This window comes from Glycine max, chromosome 18 (assembly GCF_000004515.6).
Source record: "Glycine max cultivar Williams 82 chromosome 18, Glycine_max_v4.0, whole genome shotgun sequence".
Lineage (NCBI taxonomy): Eukaryota > Viridiplantae > Streptophyta > Magnoliopsida > Fabales > Fabaceae > Glycine > Glycine max.
The window spans coordinates 56,336,669-56,359,436 of NC_038254.2; the positions used below are offsets into that span (position 1 = coordinate 56,336,669).

Sequence of the window (22,768 nt, forward strand, 5' to 3'; positions counted from 1 at the left end):
CTTCCATTTTTATCTAAGCAAATGGCCTCAAAAAACAAACTCATACTAATTCTGCAAAGTCTTTGCATGCTTCATACCAATCTAAGATAACAACAAAGTTCTAGATTTATATTATACACAACATAATTAGCACTGACTTGGTATGTGGTGGGTGCATAAGATTGATGGAAAGGCTAAGAACCTAAAAGTTAAAAAGGATAAAGCTAATTACCTCATTGAAATTTAAGCAACATATGTATGAAGAGCAGAACCTTTATTATTGAAGGGTTTTACCAATACATACAATTAAACATAAGGTAGCATATGTATACCATCATAAGTTGAAGGTTTTGGACTTAGGTGAATCAGCAATTTTGAGGGTCTCTTCAATAAGCTTTCTGGCCTTCCTGCTTCTTATCTCCACTCTCATGCTGTCACTCTTCTCCATCTTATCGTAAGGTTTCTTCAGTTTCAAAGACCTTATTTTGGATTTTAGAGTCACTACAAGCCTTCCCAAACCCAGCATCACCATTTTGGCTTATTAATTCGCTCAAATTAAACGTTGAAAGCTAAAAACACTAAGCAGTGCACAAGAACAAAAAAAGAAGAAAAAGTTAAAGAAAATACAAGTGAAAAACATGAGGGTGAGGAAGAGAAACAAACCTTGTGGCTTTGTTTTGTTTGGCAACAGAACACTTTCCACTCCCCTTGGTAGAGAATGCACAAAAAATGAAAAAAAAAATATACTTGTTGTAGAAAGAAGAATAAAGGGGTCTATATATGATGGTTAAATAGTATATGTGTGTATGTTAGAGGGTGGGGAAAGGAAACAAGTAAGGACGAGGGAATGAATGAATTGAAGGGGTGGGTGGTTGTGAATGTGTGAATGGGTGTGGAATGGTAAGCATTAAGATCACGCAAGGCGAACCACGCATGTAGCAATGAAGATATATAATATATGGATCCAAGTTCTTTGTAATAATTTCATTCAAGTATTTATTTGGAAATAAGATAGAATACATAATTTAATTGAAAGCAAAGGCCTTCTCTCGAATGGGTAGATGATTAATCTCTTTTATATTTGTTTTGTTTTATTTCTATTGTATAATTAAATTATCAAAGGAATTTGAATATTTCAAATCATTATGCAAGAGGTTAAACTCTTTCAAATAGTGTAGAAAGGAATTCCAATTCTTTGAACACCTGGTTTTAAACCTAAGAATAAAGTAAAAATATTTTTGTTAAAATTTATTTTAAATCTTACTTATCATTGAGCCGAATCTTTTAATAAACTAAGTTGTTGTGAAGTTCTTAATTTTAGAGTTCAACTATTATATATATATATATATATATATATATAAACAAATAAATAAAGCACATTTGTGTTCTACTGTATCTTTAAGATTAGTCTCTCACTTAATTTATGGAAAAATAATTTGAAAACTAAATAATCGTTAATACATTAGTATAACTTTTATCAACAAAACTTAACACATTTATTGAAGAGTTGAGTTTTAAGTATGTCTCACCATGTGCACGGTGAAGACTTCTTTAGAAATGTTAAAACCTAGTTTGAAAAGAATTGCATCTGATTATCGATCGAGAACATTTATGCACACACACACACAAAATCTATTACTTATCAAATCAAATGATGAATTAATAGTCAAACTTTTACATTAATAATGAATTAAATTTTTTTTAAGTAATAGCTTTATCAAATCAAATATTGATTATTTTTAGAGTTTTATTTATAATATTATCAACGTGAAACATTTTTACACACATATAACAAAATTTGAATATTTTATTTTATTTATTAAGATGACACATTGACGTGATGATAAAATAAATATTTATACAAAAAAATATTTACACTAATAGAATATATAAATTAAACTCTTAATTGTATAACCACGATTTTCCATAATTATAAATAAGATATAAAATTCAGTGTGATTTGTGGCTAGCCATTATTTTATTTTTAAAATGTTGAATTCAATATTTTATATGTCGTTAATCATTTTGAATAATAACAAATAACGATGACTTATTGACGTGCAGTCACTTACATGATATATTACGCAGACTATCAAATATGTTAAGTTTTGTTAATTGTTATGGTAAGAAATGAAAATTAAAATATAGACTGTTAGATCATAATTGAATAGTTTAAGATTGTGCCTGTTGTATTAATCTTTAGATCCAATGGATTTTTAGCTCAATCAATACAAATAATTCTGCAAACATCTTACTAACTATTGTCTTAACTCTTAAGGACACTTGTTAAGGAATACAAATGAAAATTTCATTGCAAATCAGGTTAGAATTGCATTAGGAATCATAAAAATGCACTATTATTGCATTTTCTAATTGTTTTTTTACTTTTAATTTTTTAACCAATTTTCTTACAACATTAGTTAACATTTTCCTTTCTCTATATCTAACAGAACTCCATTTGGAAAGGCAAGAAAACTAGCAAAAAGGAAAGAATTGGGAGGAATATACATTTATTGAAAAGATTTTTTCATTTGACATGCAAGAAAACAAGGGGAGAAGAAAAATGGTAGAACCCACTCAAATATTTTTTTCTTCTCAATTTTAAGAGAAAGAGAATAAGATAAAGTTAAATGAGTAGAAAGACAAAAATACCTTTATTTATTATACATATTTTTTATTCCAAATATTTATGCAAATTTATATGCATATCTATATTTTTTTCTTTCACCTAAAATATCATATCATATCATTTTTTTCTTTCATTTTTTCACTATCTTTTGTTTACATTTTCATACCTAAATCAAATAAAATAAAGTAAAGGATCATGATAAGAGGGTGAGTTACAATCATTCTCGTAAGATGTGAGACAACGTAAAAGGCATCCTTTTAACGATTGGGTTGGGCGGGCGGGCCTGAATTATTGGACTTGACCAACATCTCAATCCGGGAATCGCAACAAAAAATATTACATCTTAATTTAGGTGTAAAGCTCAAATTTCTCTCATTATTAGCTTCAGTACCACGTTCCTTCTCAATTATTGCTTAGGAGAAATTAAATATATATATATATATATATATATATATATATATATATATATATATATATATATATATATATTATATTTAAGGGGATTAAAAAAAAACGAAAAGTCTAAGGCCGAAGGTAAACTTTTTAAGTACCTATACGAATTAACTAAGTTTTTAGTTATTAAATTATTTTTTTCAAATAATGAGATTTCAAGAACTAAAAAATGAATTTTTGAAAGGTTTTGAAACTAAAAATCTTAAGAGAAAAAAATTGAGGAATATTAATCAATTAAACTAAAGTTTAAGGACTAAAAATCTAAATGAAAAAAATTAAAAAACCTTAGTCAATCAAATAAAAGTTTAGAAACTAAAAATTGAATTTATAAAAGTTTAGGCAATAAAAATTTAGTTAATCCTACCAATACTTTAATAATATGTCAAATGATAAATTTGACCTTTTGTACTTATACTTCTAATGTATTCATTGGAAAGAATTCGTAAAAGTTTGCTCTCATTCTTAAAACAAACGTCTTTAACTAAAAATCCGTAAACCTTTTAATTTGTTAATTGTTAAATGGATTTTAATTTTTAAAACTATGTAAACGTGGATTAATTTAAGGGTAAGTGCATGAACTCAATTGTAACTTGCCTACGTTACGTTGGTCTTCGTAGGTAGTATAGTTTGTTTGAATGTTGTGTACGTCTCATCTTCTGATTAGTCCCAGTACCCAAATACACGTGTCCAGTTCCATCCAAATCTTGTTTCCTACACTGTCTCCGAAGTGCTGTTATTGCCATCTAAGTAGTGCATGTTTGGATTGCAGGTTCCAACCTACATTTGCATTCAACCTTTGTTTTTAGTTATGAAGCACCGACACCGACATAGATACTGAACACAGCACAGATACGAACACGTGAACACTTATAATGTTCAAAATATAGAACGTAGTACGGGTGTTGTATCGGTATTGGACACTGACACGAACACGTGTCGGACGGCAAAAACACCAAAAAGGGTCACTTTTACATTTTATTTACCAAATATGAGCTGTTTTACAATTATTTACCTGGGGGTCTGTTTTTTTATTACAAAGCGCCCCCCAGACAGGCGCTTCCATGGAGCACGCGACACGTGGCACAGCGCGGCGCACGAGGCAGCAGCAAGGTAGCGTCCCTGACGCGGGCGCGTCTGGTAGCGCCCTACCGCTGGGCGCGACTGGTAGTGCCCAGCGCGTGGGCGCGACTGGTGGCGCCCCTGACGCGGGCACGACCCAGGCGCTGTATCTTTTAAATATATTTTAATAAATTAAGCTGATTAACGATTAAATAATTTAAAAAAATATTTGTCATTTAATTAAGTTTTCTAATTTACGACGAAACTCAATTAAATTGTCATTTAATTAAGTTTTCTGTGGTATAATATGAATTTTATAACTTTATAAAATATGAAATTTCTAGGTTATGATCTTTTGTTTCTTCAAAAAAAAAAGTTATGATCTTTTAGAACTTTATAGCATATAACAGATGACTCATTGAATTGATAAGTAAAACATTGATTCAGTACGTTGGTTGAGTTTAAACGTCTCTTAACATTAAAAAAAAAAAATAGATTTAGACCCACTAAAAAAATACATTTTCTCCCAGACTCAACGGAACTGGGAAGGGGGGCGTGTATTTTTTTTTTAATTTAAATGTTTAATTTTGTTAAAATATAATTTTTGTTCCTCTATTCTCTTATATTTGTACTTTTAGTCCCATTATTTTTTAATGAAGATATTTTATTTTTTACTTTTAAAAAATCAACAATTTTAATTTTTGTGATCAATTTTAAATGTTGACATATGTATTCTATAAACCTTAAGTGATAACTATTTATTTATTATGTACATGTCAAATATTTTTTTAAATTATTTAATCGTTAATCAACTTAATTTATTAAAATATATTTAAAAAATACATAGGTGCCTGGGTCGTGCCCGCGTCAGGGGCGCCACCAGTCGCGCCCACGCGCTGGGCACTACCAGTCGCGCCCAGCGACAGGGCGCTACCAGACGCGCCCGCGTCAAGGGCGCTACCCTGCTGCTGCCTCGTGCACCGCGCTGTGCCACGTGTCGCGTGCTCCATGGAAGCGTCTGTCTGGGGGGCGCTTTGTAATAAAAAAACAGACCCCCCAGATAAATAATTGCAAAACAGCCCTTATTTGGTAAATAAAATGTAAAAGTGACCTTTTTTGGTGTTTTTGCCCGTGTCGAACATTGGACACGACAAGAAGCTGGAATGTCCGTGTTTCATAGGTTTTTAGGAAACATTTCTCTTATTTTTATGTTGAGGTTGTTTCGTATTTCATGCGATAACAACTTCGCCAGCCATCCAAACACGCTCTATTGTTTGGCACAAAGACACGACTTGGACACCATTGATATGAACACATAGCTTCAAGATGAGTGGGCGTCAAAGGCAGTTACAGAGGACACTGAATTGCACTATTGAAGGTTGTTGTGTATTCATTTTCGTGTATCGATTAGTCTCATCTTTCTTCTCTATTGAACTTGTTCTACTGAAAAAAACCTCACAAATTAAAGCAGTCAAACATAATAAAAGAAAAAGCATAAAGAAAACAAGAATTTGCCACCATATTTTTAATCGTTTCTGTTTTCAAGTCATTAAGAAAACACAAAATACGTCTCTTCTTTTGTTTTCAGCTCTATTTTCAGAATCTTTTGTTGAAAATCTTTTCAATTTTTTTTACTAAAAAATTATATTTCTATTTGTTAATAAATAAAAATAAAAGCAGATGACAAATCAAACAATTCTACGATTGAATTCTGCTCATAAGCTCGCGAATTGTCTTTTCGTTAGGTTCTTGTTCAATTAATTAAATATCAAATCGCTTATTAATGTATTAGTCCCCACTTTATTTCACAGAAAACAATAGAAAGAAAAAGGAGAAAGAGATACAAGACCAATGAGCAATGACTCATTAATGAAATTAAATGGATAGGAAAATTAAAGGTAACCTCACAATTCACAAACTAGAGGCAGTGAGGCACTATACCATGAAAAGGCGTTTAATTAGGTCTACCAAACTATATATTTTACTAATGTTAATCCACGTACTCCATTGTAGATGATGAAATCTCATATTTTAATTAAGAAGAAAGAAAATACAATAAGAGATAAAACTTTTGCAATAAAGAAACAATTATAGAAATATATAATTTGAACCTAGCTAGATATATTGTTTTTTGTATATTGATTTGATATGATTTATCAAAATTTAATATTTAAATTAGAAATTGTTTAATGTAAGTAATAATAATAAAAAAAGAATGAAAAAAAAATATGACATATATATACTAGAAATGTCAGGTACACAGCTAGATGTCTAGTACACAAGACCGAACATTACTACTAGCTAGCAGTAACATAATACTAATAATTGGAATTGAAGTCGAATGGTCTCAGCATTAATATTGGTCAATCTTTTACCTAATGTACCCATGGCTCTTGTTTCCCTCCTTATAAACCTGAAACCGGAAAGTACTGTGATAAGATTCGTAAATACATTCATTTATGTGATCATGTTTAACAATTATATGTCTCAACTAAAAAAGTAGTGGCTATTAAAAAACATGAATTGAACATCTATTTATAAGATTCATGAGTTTAAAATTGTTTCTACCATGTCAAACAATAAAAAGCAATACATTTAATTTTAATAAGACTCAATTTCTATCATCTATATAAGGCCTAAATTTATATGCTAGTCTTGATCATGACTTGTGATTCGTACGTGTGTCCTCGATATTCTATGATTGCAGAACAAAGATCAACGAGATCGATCTATTTCTTAGCCATTTCCTCTCTTACAAATCCATTGATGATGTTAGTTGTCTAATTGACCCGTACTAGTATTTGTTATGAAATTATTCTAGAACTAGACTCATATAAGAAGCCGTTGCAATTCATGTCAACTTCCATTAATAAGTTAGTAGCATTTTTTCAAGGCTAGGTAATCTCGGGATAGGAATTTCTCAATATAATCAATGAGTACCTCACATGAGTTAGTAGTAATTTCAAACAAGTCGACCAACAAAATTCAATGGAAAAGATATTATAAACATACCAATAATTAAACTCCAGCTTGTACTATAAAATTGTATTAAAACTTATTTCAAGGAGAATTCGTTTTTGTGTAAAAATGCTCTTTACATAAGTAATTTATAATTACTGTACTTAATTTATACTTCTGGTGTGATGCAGGTGATTGATAGAGTCTGGACTGTCAACTTAGTTAGGATCTCTTACCTTAAAATGATGTTATTGCATGCTTATTACTTAGAAAAATGATTATTAGAAAATTGATGTGATATTACGTATAGTGGTGATATTTTTGTACAGAGTAAACAATTGCGTATAAGTTGTTTTTTAAATTGGTTATACAAGAAATCAATCTAAAAATATTTTTAAATAACTTTTTTTTAACAAAATGATGATACAGAATGTTGACATTTTTTTTAATGTTGAAATCCTTGACTAGATTTTCTAGTTTTTGCTTGTGCGGAACTTATCCGGGAAAAAGTTAGGAGGAAAATCTCTAAGAAAATTCACGGAATACTTATGTACAACCTTTATCACGATTAATTACAATAATATTAAATATTTCATGCAAAATTAATTTCACAAGATAATCTGCAAAAAATAAAAGAAATTCCTAGGGAAAAATTCTTCATATTTTAATTCACAAAAAATAGTCATATATTTGGCAAACTCTTGCAGAATTTTTTTCTGCAAGAAAATCATATATTTCTAGTAATGAAATCCTTCTCTTATTTTATAAAAAACTAGAATAAAAAAATATTTAATATCTTAAAAACATAAACTATACTCAATGAGAATCAATAAAACGATGGTATAAGAAAATTCAGAATTATTATACCAAAAATATATAGAGATCTGGATCTAAAACTCTGACGTGCAAGAGTGATTGTATTCCTGAATATTGACAGTTTTCAATGACAACCTGGGGTCTGAAGGTCTTGAATTGAATCAATTAAGAAATAAATTGCCTAATTTAATTTACCCTTGAATAGAGAACCCAAATATTTACACTTAGGGTTAGTAAGTTTGGTTGTGTAGAAGAGAAAAATAAAATAAAAAAAATTGAAAAAATTATTTGAATTAAAATATAAAAAAATAGTGTGGGATTCATACATAATTTTAAAAACTTCTTTTCATATCTCTCATATATATCTACAATCAAACAACACTTAGTCCCAGATGAAAAGATGATATTGGATGAATGATCACATATCTAGATGTAGTTTGGTTTAAAGTTGACATGTACTGTAATTAATTGATAATATTTTTATATCGTGTATAAAAGTTAAACTCTTTTTCTTTTATATTTAATTTATTTTTAGGAGTAGTAATTTTAATATTCTTAACATTGTTTATTGCTTAACTTGTTACACATTCTTTAATTCTTTTTTTTTTAATTCTCTTCTCTTGTTTTCTACCCGTTACTCCTTAATTCACGAGGATTGAAAATATGACTAGTCTTTGTCTTAAATATAGATTTCAGTTTTATATTAACAAAATAAAAGCAAAACTCAGTGCGTACTAGCATAAGTCAACACTTGATTTAACATATTATAATGACTATCATTTACCTGCTCACTTAATTAATTAATTGCTTACTTACGTACTTTAAGACATTTCAAGACGTCTAATATACGTTGTTATAGAAATAAGCAGCCTGTCCCGTATGCTTTAATAAAAAAGAAGGAGCATCAGTTTTGATAAATTAATTACTATATATATGGAGTATTTGCGTAATTAAGTTTATAAATTATAATAGGACACAGAAAAAGACAATTCCTAATATTTTATAGCATGGCGCAAAAAGCATGGGGGTGATGGATACATCAAGGACAAGCGAAAATCCAAAATTAATTTTCAAAACACATCTCGTGCATGTGTGGGAAAAAAAAATTAACCTAAGGGATATTTAATTAAGTGTAACTAGCTATAGCTAGGAGAGCCATCCAGTTTAGAAAGTCCTTGAGTATGGAGAAACTTCCTTAAGTCCTTGCAATCATAATGCAAATAAATAATAACAAGAAAAAGTTTCTCTAAAGTTAATTTACAGACACAAGATATTTATATAAGCAAAACTCCTCCATTTCCTCCCTACCCCTTTCTTCTTTCTCCCTCAGCTCCTTCCAAAATGAAGTTCCAAGTTATAGAGCTTCTCTTTGGTAAAAGCACCCCAAAACAAATGATCCCAAAAGTGACTTTGCTTGCAGTGTTTGCCGTACTGTTATTCACTGTCACACCACTTTCCTACCCTTTGTTTAGATACTCTTCTTCATCATCATCTTTGAAGAGCAATAAGCAATTATCCAAGAAACCATCATCAGCATTTGATGATCTGAATGAGTCAGCAAGCTTGCCTTCAACTTCCATAAAGAAGTGTGACATTTTCACTGGGGAATGGGTCCCAAACCCAAAGGCTCCGTACTACACAAACAAAACATGCTGGGCTATTCATGAGCACCAAAACTGCATGAAGTATGGTAGAACAGACTCTGAGTTCATGAAGTGGAAGTGGAAGCCAAATGGATGTGACCTTCCTGTGTTCAACCCCTTCCAGTTTCTTGAGATAATGAGGGGAAAATCCATGGCATTTGTTGGAGACTCAGTTGGCAGAAATCAAATGCAGTCCATGATTTGCCTCTTATCAAGGGTAACTCTCTTCAGCCTTACTACTTCGATGAAAATTAGATCATCATGGTTCTATATATCTTTAACTACTTTTTCTTTTTCTTTTTTTTTACTTTTTTCTCTCTTAACATTTTGAACTGACTATAAAATATATTTGCTTTATTGTTTCATAATTAGTATTTTTTTAATCTTATGGTAGGAGTACTCTGAAGTCATTTTTTGATCCGTTGATATATATATATATATATATATATATATATAATATACCAGCTAGCTAGGTTTTTTTTTAATTATTTTAAATAAGGATCTTTTAATTTGAATTTTTTTCATTTATAATTTTAAAAATCTGAATTATTTTTATCTCGGTGTTTTCTAATTAACTTATATAAATAATTAAAAATAATAACTAAAATAATATTGTTGGAAGGAATCTCATTTGAGCGCTTGATCTAGTTTGAGAGATTATTATTTTTTCATCTACCAGACAAAATAATACTTAAAAAGAAAAAACTAAACTTGTAAACTTTAGGATAAACTTTAAAATTAGTTTAGGATCTGATCACATGACAAGACTAAACTTTACCTGAAATTCAGAGCCATAAATATTAAATATCTTAATAATTAATTAATAATACACTCATGGAAATCTAAGGTTTGCAACTTTTTAAATTTTTAAATTTGAAGTGTAGAGTAGATGGGATTTCAAATCTTTGGACAGAGACATAATTACTATTCTTCTAATGACTGTAGACTCGTGAAGATTAGACGTCAATAAGGTTTTAGCCAAAATTACCGATAAATCACTATCTTAACTTTATCTTCAGCATATATATTGTTAAGTTTCACCGATAATTAAACGTTATTATTTTTTAAAGCTATGTAATACACTTAATCAGTACATATTGGGTTTACCCCAAGTGTCTTTATCCCAACTTATAACGATGAGTTGTTATCCATACAATAATATTTTATAACACTTTATAATATCATGATTTTTTCATCACATCAATCATCTTATCAAATACCTCTTCTTTTTTTTGTTCTTATCTCTTTTTTATTGAACAAATTTTTATCAAGGAAAAATATAAATACATGTGCCTTGTCATTTTACTTGTAGCTGGTTAGCTCACCTAAGTCCATTATGATATTCAACTAATTCAAGGATTAGGTAAATGATCAAATGGAAGTAACATGCATGAAAGCATCAAGCATGCATGCCGAGGAAATCGAATCTTTTTCTCGGGAAAATGTGCCAATCACATTCACCGCACCTTGTCCTCCACGTCTGTTTCTACCACATGAAATTAAGAAAGTGTCTACCCTTAAATTAGTGATGGTAAATTCCTTCACCAAAATCATCTAAGTTTATCACTTCAGTGATAGTACTTCGTTTCTCTAAAGAGAAGATCCAGTATTCTATATTGAAATAAAAAAAGGTGTCGGTCTAATTCTTGACCCTTCAAGTATATCTACCTAACTAGACTTAAATTAGTCCAAAATTCAAAACGAGATTTAAAAAAAGAAATTCTCGTATCGAAAAAATTACTATACCAAACTTTGATTTCTCGACTATAATCAGTTGTACTCCCAAAATTAGCCTATGCACGAAGCTACTCTGACATAACTTAGTTTCTGTTGGTGGTAGTAGTATTTTTCTTTCTGTTGGCCTCCGCTTTGGATTATACGAATATTATGAAGAGTCTATGTCAACTTGCACTTCCGTTTGCAATAATTGTTCAAGTCCTGCCAAACTAGCTAGAAAGTAGAAATGGTTGAGAATTGAGCTTTCACATTAAGATGGTGTCAAAACTTAATTATTAAGAGAAATTTATGAAAGAAACTAAATAAAGAATATAAAAAACTCGAAATAATTTAGTATGGCACACATAATATGTACCTAACATGTAAAGAACGTGTTAAAGGGTAAGTAATTAGTAGTAGCTAGCATTTCTCCTGAATGACACAGGGGAAAAGAAAACACTCGGTGCCCCAGCTTCTTGTTGTTTTATGTCAGATTGTCTTTTGACATTCCAACCAATATGCGTAGGGCTATTAGGAAAGTGGTTGTTTGAATAGTAAAATTATTATACTACGTTTGGTTGTTTTTATAAAACACTTTTGAGTTTGTCTTCATCCCTTTTTACAATATTCCTTCTAAATTGTTTTTGACAATAATTGCTTTATTTCTCTATAAAAATATTTTTAAGTAGATATGCATTAGTTAATTAGATAGAAATTAAGAGAATGAAATTTACATAGCTTTTAGCATATATAATTCTAAGGTTATGTAAATTATTGAGGGTCTTGTGCAGAAGAACAAAGGTAATTAACAAAATCAAGCAGTTAGATTTGCCATTATAGGTTTAAGTACGTTGTAACATCAAACTTTATCTATAAGAAAAAGAGAAGGAACAAAAGGTGGTCTGGCTGGAGAGTTCAATAATTGTTGAAGCTCAACCAAAATAATAGATCTGGTTGAGAGGTCACGTATTCTGAAAGAAGAAAAACTAGAAATGCTTTTGTGCACGTCAAATACTCTTGATAATATTATGACTTCGCATTGGACTAAGTCGTTAATTGGTTGAATATGAAATTAATGCCAAATTAAAGCTTGCCCAACCAAATCCATATATGCACGGACAAAATTTCTTATTAGTTAGTGTTTGAAGGGAATCAAGATGAGGAACCTTATGGGACCACTCAATTATTTTATTTACTCCAAATACAAAAGTGAATGTGTCATAATGTATTATTGGCATTAGCGTAATGCATTATTAATGAGATTAGCCATCCATTTGTGTGTCTTTTGCGGAAAAGTTCACATGTAAACAATGTAGCTATGAGCTGGATCCTCCGAGTTTGTAACATGCAGGGTTTCCATCTTTTCACTGGGAACAGATCTAGAAAAACATGACTTAAGATATATAATAAAGGTGGCCAAAAGGAATGGTTCTAAAAGTGATGTTACACATAGAATAATTTGAGAATTTGGACAGTGTTTAGGAGTTTAAAAGTAGTACATATAGTAGTACGAAGATGGCTGAAAGAGAGGACTCCTCACATAAAGGAATATGATTTTGAAACTTAACTTTTAGAAGTGACCTGTTGCTCGACTGCATATAAGTTTGCAACGACTTATAGTATTTTTTTGTTTATCTACATTATATTATTTATTTTATCTCATATTTCTCTTTTTTTGTTGTTGCAAAATTATAGTGAGAAGCTTATGTAAAAGTAGCATTAGTTACTCTTAATTAAATGCATCTGAATAGTTCTTCAAGTTTGAAAATTCTTTTGCAGACAGCGTATATAATTTAAGCTAATAAAAAATTTTGATAAATTATTGTTGTTGTTGTTGTTAGCCAACGAAAAAAATATATCAGTTAAATATTGTATCTCCTCAAATTATTGTACAATAACAAGAATTCACATTTCAAACAAACAACATATGTAGTTTGTTTGGTACCAAATGATGCTTTATTTGATGAACAACCTCACTGACCATTCTTGCTCCTTACTTTTATTTGTTTAGCAAAGTTGCATTCAGCAATCAAATTTTTTTTTTTAAACTTCTCAGGTGGAATGGCCCATAGATGTATCATACAAAAGAGATGACTACTTTATGCGGTGGAAGTACCCAAGTTACAACTTCACCATGGCTGCTTTTTGGACAACTCACTTAGTGAAATCCAAAGAAGCAGATGCAAAGGGTCCAGGCCCAACAGGCCTTTGCAACCTTTACCTTGATGAGCCAGATGAGAAATGGATAACCCAAATTGAAGATTTTGACCATGTCATTCTCAATGGAGGACATTGGTTTACAAGGTCAATGGTGTTCTATGAGAAACAAAAAATTGTTGGATGCCACTATTGCCTCTTAGAAAATGTTCCTGACTTAACCATGTACTATGGCTACAGAAAGGCTTTTAGGACTGCATTTAGAGCCATCAATAGATTAGAGAACTTCAAAGGGACAGTGTTTCTTAGGACATTTGCTCCATCTCATTTTGAGAATGGGTTGTGGAATGAGGGTGGGAATTGCATTAGAACTAAGCCATTTAAGAGCACTGAGACACAATTAGAGGGCCTCAATTTGGAGTTTTATATGATTCAATTGGAGGAGTTCAAAATTGCGGAGAAAGAAGCCAGAAAGAAGGGTTTGAAATATAGGCTATTTGATATCACACAAGCATCATTGTTGAGACCAGATGGTCACCCAAGTAGATATGGGCATTGGCCTAATGAAAATGTGACACTGTACAATGATTGTGTGCATTGGTGCTTACCTGGGCCTATAGACACATGGAGCGATTTCTTACTAGGAATGTTGAAGATGGAGGGTGTGAGATCAGCTGAAGAGAGGCTTCATTTGCATTCAAATTGACAAATGAAATTGATTGCATACATTTATCAATTTTTTACGTAATCTTGCTTGTAATTGTAAACTTCCTTGCGTGCATTGTAAATCTTTTTTTAATTGAGATCAAATTCGTTTCACCCCTGCTTATAATTTTTTTTTATGTCATTGATATATTTTGTTGGTACAAAGACGTCTATTTTTTTATTATTTATGTTTGTTTTAGTCTTCAGCGATAATAATGATTAATTTTTGTTAGAGACATTAACTTCTTCAACTTTTTTAGATTTCAATTTTTAGTCTCTCAAAATTAGAACTTTTATTCTTTCCTTAATTTTATGTCAATAATTTTAGTCCTTTTAATTTTTTTCTATTTTTAATCTTTTATTTATTTTTATTACTCAAAATTAGTTATTATTTTGTCAATTTTTAGTTTCTTGTTTATTTTATATTTGAGATTACTTTTAAAAAATAAAAATAAATGAGAGACAATTTTTTTAGAAAAACTAAAAATGATGAAGAAAACGAATGAAGGGCTAAAAGTTACTAATTAAAAATATTTTGAGGGACCAAAAGTTATAATATGAAAAAGTTGAAAGATTAAAAATTTAATAACCCTCTTATTTTATATGTCTATATATATTTTGTTAAATAACTATTTTAGTATGAAGTCTAATATTAATAATACGGGGACCATTAATCGACTGGTACTGGTGCAATCAACCGATTACTATTGATAGTGCCAATTTTTGGAGGCTAATACAACCAAAAGCAAACCAAGTGGCTAAAATTCAAGCTTTGCTTGATGGTTTCTTATCGTGATCTTGATAATACAGAAAAAGACCCCTTAACAAAAACGTGCATTCACTTGTACTGTCTTTTATGTCATCGATTGAACCCTTTGAAATGCAACAAAAAATACGTATAAAAGCAAAATATTTTATATTTGCTACATCTTTATCATCTTATTGTTTCTAGTAGACAGGTACAAATATGAAAAGAATGTCACTCTAGGGAAATGCGTAGCAAGCTTAAATTTTGCTTTTCCAGGTATAAGTGAAAATAGGTTAATTAAGCTAGGTTTTGCTAGTTTATGTTTTATAATATCTTGTCTTAAGCTTTTTATTAGTCTACCAAAGGCCTTCATTTTTTTGACCTTGCTTAAAATGACCTTTATATATAAGTTTGACTTTTTAGATTTTTCAGGTTTATATAATTTAAAATATATTCATCAACATTAATTTTAAATATTTGGTGAGATAAATTAGATCAGGTTAATGTTGGTGTTTTGGAATTTTGGTGAAATAAAGATATATAAATAAATTCAAAATTTTGTTCTACAATTATCGATATTGGACACGATCGAGGACCACTTAGGTGGCGTTTTGGATTTTCGCTTGACTTGTATATTCCCATGCTGGCAAGCCCACCACCTTCTTCTCAACTTGGATCATGAACCTCTTTCTATAAAGTTTTGTTTATAATAATTAACAATAAGGCAAAGTCATTATTTATATTTGGACCTGCTCTCAGTTGTACTCAAATTAGTTGTGAGTGTAGCAATGCTTATTTCATAACTTAAATCAGTTTGAAAATCATTTTCTTACAAAATCAATTTGAAAGGCTATTTTTAAAATGAATTTTTGTTTTAAAATTGGTTTTAAATTAAACTAATTTTACACTTCATATTATTTTATGTCTCACTACTAAAAAAATAAGTTTTTTACATCAATTATTAAAGACTTTTAACATTAGTTATTAATCAGTGTCAAAACTATCAATATTAAAATATTAACGTTAATATTGGTTGTTTAAAGATCGATATTATTTTACCAAAAAATAATATCAATTTTTATTAAAAAACAGATGTTATTTTCTTCTCACCAATATTGGTTTTTAGAAAAACCAATGTTATAAGTAAACAACAACATCAATTTTTTTAAAAGTCGATATTATTTGTTGGATTTTTTTTATATCCTATATGTTTTTTAATTACCAACATATAATTATTCATATCACAACTTATCATTCTAAGTTGTAAAAAAATTTATAAAATAAGTCATGCACCAAAAGTAGAGGAGACGCGTTGGGTCTATCTTGCGCGTTATGTGTTGGGTTTGTGCGCGCTAAATCAACTATCTCAATCTTCAACTTTTTCTTTAAATTTTTACATCAATTTTCTTTTAAAACACTTTAAATTTTCTTCTTTTAAATCATGCTAGTAAAAATTACAATGATATTAAATTTTCCATTATTTCATTAAGAACAACAATAAAATAGATAAATTTTAATCATTCTTAATCAAAATTAACTATCAATTAAATTCAAATTTTGCATTATGACCCCTCAATAAAATTCTATTCCAAAATCAAGTAGTTTCCAAATTAAATAACTTGATGCCACTTAATAAGCTAAAAATGAATTATATTTTTTCCACACACCTTTTTTTGTTCATACTTTTTTTTGAAATAATCATATCATTAAATATGAATAGCTTTCTCAACAATTGCATAAAAAATAAATAAATAAATAAATAAATAAAAGCTCTCTCGACTTAAAGCACCCACTTCACATCTTCACCCATTCCATACTAATGGCATATGGAAACTAAAACTACATAAATTGACCTGTGATTGCATATGTGGTCCAATTATTATATTTATATATTATTTATTACATATCAATACATCCACGATAAAGTATTTTACGATTTATTTTGTTTATATATGTGTTAATAAATTTTTTAATAATAATGAATGTCGAAAATTTCGCACCCACGCACCTTAATCCATCACCTATCCTGTTTAGTATTTTCATTGGTGGTGCCAAGTGCCACAGGCTTTTCAAGATGATTGCTTTATGCTTATTTCTTTTTTGCTTCAAGAGAACGGAATTAACTGGCTCCTACCACGACAAAGACTGCTGCAAAAGAAACTACTAACGTTTAGCACATGCATGCGAAGTGGGAACTTGAGTTCATTGTTCTGCGTTTTGACACCTTTTATTAACATGTTAATATAAAAAAATTCACATTAAAACGTCACATAGATAGATAGGTAAAGATTCTTTTAGTTTGTTTCAATAAATTTTATGATCAAATTTATGACTTGAACCCTTATTCATATAATAAAAAACTTATTAAATAAATGTTTAATTAAACAGTTTACCCAAACATGCCCTCCATTAAACATCAATAAAAGTATCATTAAGCTTGTAAATGCACATAAAATAAATGTGCAGAAGCTAACATTGGACCATTTTAAGCAAAACTACTAGAAGCAAAAAGAAGTGATAGGATTATATCAGATTATATATATAAAAAAAACTATACATTCATTGGCTTTTTGACTAATTTAGGATAGATTTGGATTTTTTTACGAAAAAATTATTGATTAATTTGGGGTATTTTTGTCACATAAGAAATCTTTCAGCTGATGCTTAAAAAAAATCAGTTGTTCATATGGTAGAACCACACCATTTTACTTATACAAAATATTTTGCCCGTTACAAAAAGATCAAATGTTATTTATGGTTTCACACACACACGAGCCAATCACTCAAGTTATCAATCAACAATGCATGAAAAACTAACTCAGATCTTAAAGACTTTTATCAGAATCCATAATTCAGGGTATTAATCAACAAGAGGCATAAAAATGAAAATAAATATTTCTTTTAATTATTATTCCATTTTTTAATCACCATAATTATATTGGACATTTGATTCTTCAATGAGATCTTAATATATCTTTACAAGTTTCAATCATGTAGATAAGTTATGAGATTAATTTTCAATCTGAAATTTACATTTAAAGTTTATTATCCTTTTTCAAAAATATATTATGCAAAAATTCAACCCATATGAAACATTTGAAAGAATACAAAAAAAAAAAAGAATGATGTAAAATTCGGCCTATCAAGCCTACTAGGCTTTTATTTTTAAAACATGAAGCTTGAAATTTTTACTTAATTTTTTTTAAAAAAAGTCTAACTCTGGCCTTTTTTTAATAAATAGGTCATGAGGTTAGGCTATGCATTATGCTAGCTAAAATGTGAGTCTTAAATAGGTTGCTTGACCTATTAATATTTGTTAATTTATTAATATATATATATATATATATATATATATATATATATATATATATATTAATTTATTAATATTTAATATTATTATTATACATTAATTAATAATAATAAATATAAATAGTATATACTTATTATAAATTAATATATTGGATATTAATAAATATATACTGTGACGCTCTCTACCCCTCACATATATGTACTAATAATAATTAAAGAAGTAAGAAATCAAAATTAATTAAAAGTTTTGAAAATGCATTTAAATACAAGTCTTTCAACAGGTAAGAGGCTCACATTCATCTTTCTAACATCATAATAAAACTTGTCTAAATAAATAATAAATCATCTCGACTCAAAACAAGGTCGTCCAAGATTTCATGCAATTAATATAGAAACCTATACTCTAATGTCACATCCTATCAAAGTATTGTGTTATCGTGTCCTCTCTTATGAGGTTCTTCATAGTCATTCACTTAATTATCTGCTCCCACCAACACAAAGTTCGAGATCATCACAGGATTCAAACACAGATAACACACAGAAAGTGAGTTATCACATTCCTAACTAATAGAGAAAAACCAGACAACATAAAGGTATAAATATCATATAAACAAAATACAACTTACTTAAGCATATCTCACGTTATTTCACCATTTCGTCGCACAACATCACATCACAACACCACACACGTCTCATTCGTTTTCACGACATTCACGTACTCAATGATCAAAACACAATATCACTAAATCAATCCATATCGATCAATACACAGGCGTTATGCAACATATATACTAAGACTCAATCCTATATGCAATGTGGTATCATGTTAGTGAAAAACCTCGTCGGACACCTAGGAGTACATGATAAGACAAACTACACACCAGCAAGTCAGGTCACTCTTACTAGGTAAAATCATAGGGAGACCAGTCAAGGTCACCCTGTTTTGCCAGAATACTCCAACCATATGGAATCAACATAGACTTAAAGGAGCACTCAAACTGGGTGACCCCCAAGGCCTACACTCCGAAGAGTCCGTCAGAGTCTCTCCCTCCTAATTTAGGTCCAACCCAGAAAACATTTTAGCTTATAATGGGATGTTACATATACTATTTTTTTTTTCTAGACCACAAATGTCCTTAATTAGATAGGATCATTATAAACGATAAAATTTTCATTCAAAGTATTTAACTTATAATATGATGTAAATTTACTATATTCATTATAATAATTATATTTTTAATATTTACTATGTTAAATATTTTTTTTTATATCTACTATATTTATTGTATTAATTTTATTTTTAATATTTACTATATTATATATATTTTTATATCTACTATATTTATTATATCAAATTTTTTTTAATTGCATTTACAATATTTTTTTATATTAATTATATTTTTAAATTTTTTTTACAAATTTATCCTAAATTAATTAAAAAGTTTTATATTCATCCCTAGCTAACTTAACAAAGAAAACAAAGATTTATTTATTTATTTTTAACACGTGGTACATCATTATTTGTAATGATTACTCTATACCCAAAACTGTGACATATCATGAATCCATGATATCAATATGCCAATTGCATGCCAAGCCACTACAGAGCGCATTTAGTTGCCGACTCAACTAGGTTTTTATCTTTTACACCTACCACACATGAACATGAAAGTATATGTATATAATAAGCCGGTTCTAGCAAACCTTCTGCTGCAGATTTCATCTCAACCATGAAACTCCCCTCCGTACGACTTCCCAATGGGCATGGGAAGTTGGCGTCAGGAAATATTCTCAAGAGTGTTGTTATTCTTCTTCCATTCACTGTGCTCATCATCTTTTTACCATTTTCTCTTACTAAAATGTTTCATTTTTCCACTCCTGAGATGTATGCCACCATCACCACCACAAGTAGTTTGGATTTTAACGAACCTCGTGAGCCTTCACAATCCAATTCACCTATTTTTTTCTTTTCCAATGATTCAAAAAACAGTTTGGATTTTAACAGTTCCAATGAACTCTCAAAATCCACTTTACCTGAACTTTTCTTTCCCAATGATTCCCAAAAAAGTTTAGATTTTAATAGTTCTTCACCTAAACTTTTCTTTTATAATGATTCAAAACAGAGTTTGGATATTAATGGTTCTCCAGAGCCTTCAGAATACAATTCACCTAAACTTTTCTATTCCAATGAATCGAAACATGTCCAGCCTTTAGAACCCAGTTCACCTGAATTTTTCTTTTCCAATGAATCAAAACAAAGTTTGGATTTTAAGGATTCCGGTGAGTCTTCGGAACCCAGTTCACCAAAACCTTTATATTCCGATGAATCGAAAAAAAGTATGAATTTTAACATCACACAAATGAAACGATGCAACATCTTCTCTGGAGAGTGGATTCCGTACAGTAAAGGACCTTACTACGATAATGAGACTTGCGATTTGATGATAGACCAGCAAAACTGCATGAAGTTTGGGAGACCCGACAGAGAGTTCCTCAAATGGAGGTGGAAACCCGATGAATGCGAGCTTCCACTCTTTGATGCAACCCTTTTCTTAGAGCTTGTCAGAGGAAAGTCCATGGCCTTTGTTGGAGACTCGGTGGGAAGAAATCAAATGAATTCTTTGTTGTGCCTCCTAAGTCATGTAAGTAATCACTAATCAATCAATTGCACCAGTTCTTATTTCCTCTTTTCAAAGCTGAAATTCATGTTGGATTTTTCTATCATACTCATTATTTACACTCAAATATTTTACTTAAAAAAATTACAAGCATGGTATAGTAACTTTAGAGTTCAAAATTAATCCTATTAATTCTACATGAAATTTGCGTACTTTTGATGTGAGACTCAAGTTTAGTTCATTGGCAAATATTGCAATGTTGTCATCACCACTCATGAAGCTTAATTGTTGATGAAATTTTCACGAGGAAGGGTTTTGATACCATTAAAAAAACACACCATAAAAACTACTTAGTAAAAGAGTTCAAAATTTTATAAATCATACACTAGAATGACTTTTTAAATAAAATAGTTTTTATTTTATTTTTAAATCATGCACAAAATATATTTTTTATGACGGTAGCAATTAAGTTAATTTAAATCTATTAAGTACCGTGGCACAATTACAGTTAATCTTATTCTTTAATTGTAGGATAAAAGTATAATTTTATATGTTAAAAAATATTTATTAAGATATGTCAATTCTAAAAGGAATGTTAGTGTTTTGAAATAATCGTCTTTGACTTGCAACCGAGACAGCCAGATTCACCCCAAGTTGAAATCTACCCTCGTCAAATTATGTAAGTTCCTTGCCACTCATCCAACTTGAGACTAACTTCTCCAATCCCAATCAACTACCCAATTATCTTACTTTTAACGTTTACTTTTTTATTTTGTTATGTAGTGCATGAAAACTACTTCCTAACTAACAAGAAAAGTACTAGTACACTAATTCCTTTCTGAGGAATAAAAGCCAGAGAGTGGCTTCGTGTCTCCCTGGGGCAAAGTTGAACAAAAAAGTCCCACTTTTACTCTCTTTCACTTGTTATTATGAAGTAACATTTTGTGGACGAGTTCCGTACATATTACATTACACAAACATGCATGCATCATCTCCAATAAGAAGAAAAGTCACAATCCTAAAAAAAAATAACATGATTCCATGATTTACTCTTCAGGTTGCTCATCCTGAGGACATTACCAAGAGATATGCCACAGATCCCATATATTTCCGAAGGTGGTTCTATGCAGATTACAATTTTACGGTTGTGACACTCTGGTCCCCATTTTTGGTGAGAACCAGCGATATTGACAACAGCCTCACGAAACTGTATCTAGATAAGGCAGATGAGTCGTGGACTAGTGAGGTTGAAACCTTCGATTTTGTCATTATCTCAGCTGGCCAATGGTTCTTTCGGCCAGCATTGTATTATGAAAAAGGACAAATTGTAGGGTGCCACAAGTGTGAACGAAGAAAAATCAAAGACCTTAGTTACTATTATGGATACAGAAAAGCATTCAGAACTGCATTGAGAACCATAGCAAGTCTCGAAGGGTACAGGGGGGTGACATTTTTGAGAACATTTTCCCCTGCTCACTTTGAGAATGCTGAGTGGAATAAAGGAGGGAGTTGTGAGAGGACAAGGCCTTATAGCAAGGAACAAATGAGGTTTGATGGGTATATTTTTGAGACATATAAGACTCAAGTGGAGGAGTTTAGAACAGCAAGAAAGGTTGCAAGGAAGAGGGGTTTGAAGTTTTTGATGATGGACACAACTGAAATCATGTTAAGGAGGCCTGATGGACATCCTAATAACCATGTCTGGCATGCAGTGAACCAAAATGTTACACATAGTGATTGTGTTCATTGGTGCTTGCCTGGCCCTATTGACACATGGAATGAGTTCTTATTCCATATGTTGAAAATGCATAGTAAGAAATCTTTTGTTTCATAGTTACAGAGTTTTGTCTAAGACATCACAGATTTGCCATAGACATATGATTTTCTTTGGGCTGCAATGGGCATAGTATAATAATGTAGTTAGCTACAATATTTGACTGTTGATTCTTTAATGAAAATGCAAAGCAATTTGTGGGTA

At 30.2% G+C, this 22,768-nt stretch overlaps 2 protein-coding genes and 1 long non-coding RNA gene across 3 annotated transcripts; 2 read left to right on the forward strand and 1 right to left on the reverse strand.

The window, feature by feature from the left end:
• Positions 1 to 234: 234 nt before the first annotated feature.
• On the reverse strand, positions 235 to 1,025 carry LOC102661946 (uncharacterized). The gene is made up of 2 exons (XR_419687.4): positions 643 to 1,025; positions 235 to 557 (listed from the first exon to the last, which is right to left on the reverse strand). It is a non-coding gene; the product is annotated as an uncharacterized lncRNA (long non-coding RNA).
• A 7,987-nt stretch (positions 1,026 to 9,012) lies between these two features.
• Positions 9,013 to 14,228, forward strand: LOC100527506 (putative GDSL/SGNH-like acyl-esterase family protein). Its single transcript, NM_001250084.2, has 2 exons — positions 9,013 to 9,754; positions 13,310 to 14,228. The coding sequence occupies exons 1-2, from the start codon at positions 9,236 to 9,238 to the stop codon at positions 14,114 to 14,116; spliced, it is 1,326 nt and encodes a 441-aa protein (NP_001237013.2). The 5' UTR covers positions 9,013 to 9,235; the 3' UTR covers positions 14,117 to 14,228.
• Positions 14,229 to 19,747: 5,519 nt separating this feature from the next.
• Positions 19,748 to 22,768, forward strand: LOC100784342 (protein trichome birefringence-like 19). The gene is made up of 2 exons (XM_003551746.5): positions 19,748 to 20,814; positions 21,848 to 22,768. The coding sequence occupies exons 1-2, from the start codon at positions 19,903 to 19,905 to the stop codon at positions 22,622 to 22,624; spliced, it is 1,689 nt and encodes a 562-aa protein (XP_003551794.1). The 5' UTR covers positions 19,748 to 19,902; the 3' UTR covers positions 22,625 to 22,768.

Excerpts from the sequence above, each read along its gene's own strand:
- LOC100527506 (NM_001250084.2), top strand. The coding sequence starts at position 9,236 with ATGAAGTTCCAAGTTATAGAGCTTCTCTTTGGTAAAAGCACCCCAAAA. Across the intron at positions 9,755-13,309 it reads TGATTTGCCTCTTATCAAGG|GTGGAATGGCCCATAGATGT; the intron begins GTAACTCTCTTC and ends TAAACTTCTCAG.
- LOC100784342 (XM_003551746.5), top strand. The coding sequence starts at position 19,903 with ATGAAACTCCCCTCCGTACGACTTCCCAATGGGCATGGGAAGTTGGCG. Across the intron at positions 20,815-21,847 it reads TGTTGTGCCTCCTAAGTCAT|GTTGCTCATCCTGAGGACAT; the intron begins GTAAGTAATCAC and ends TTTACTCTTCAG.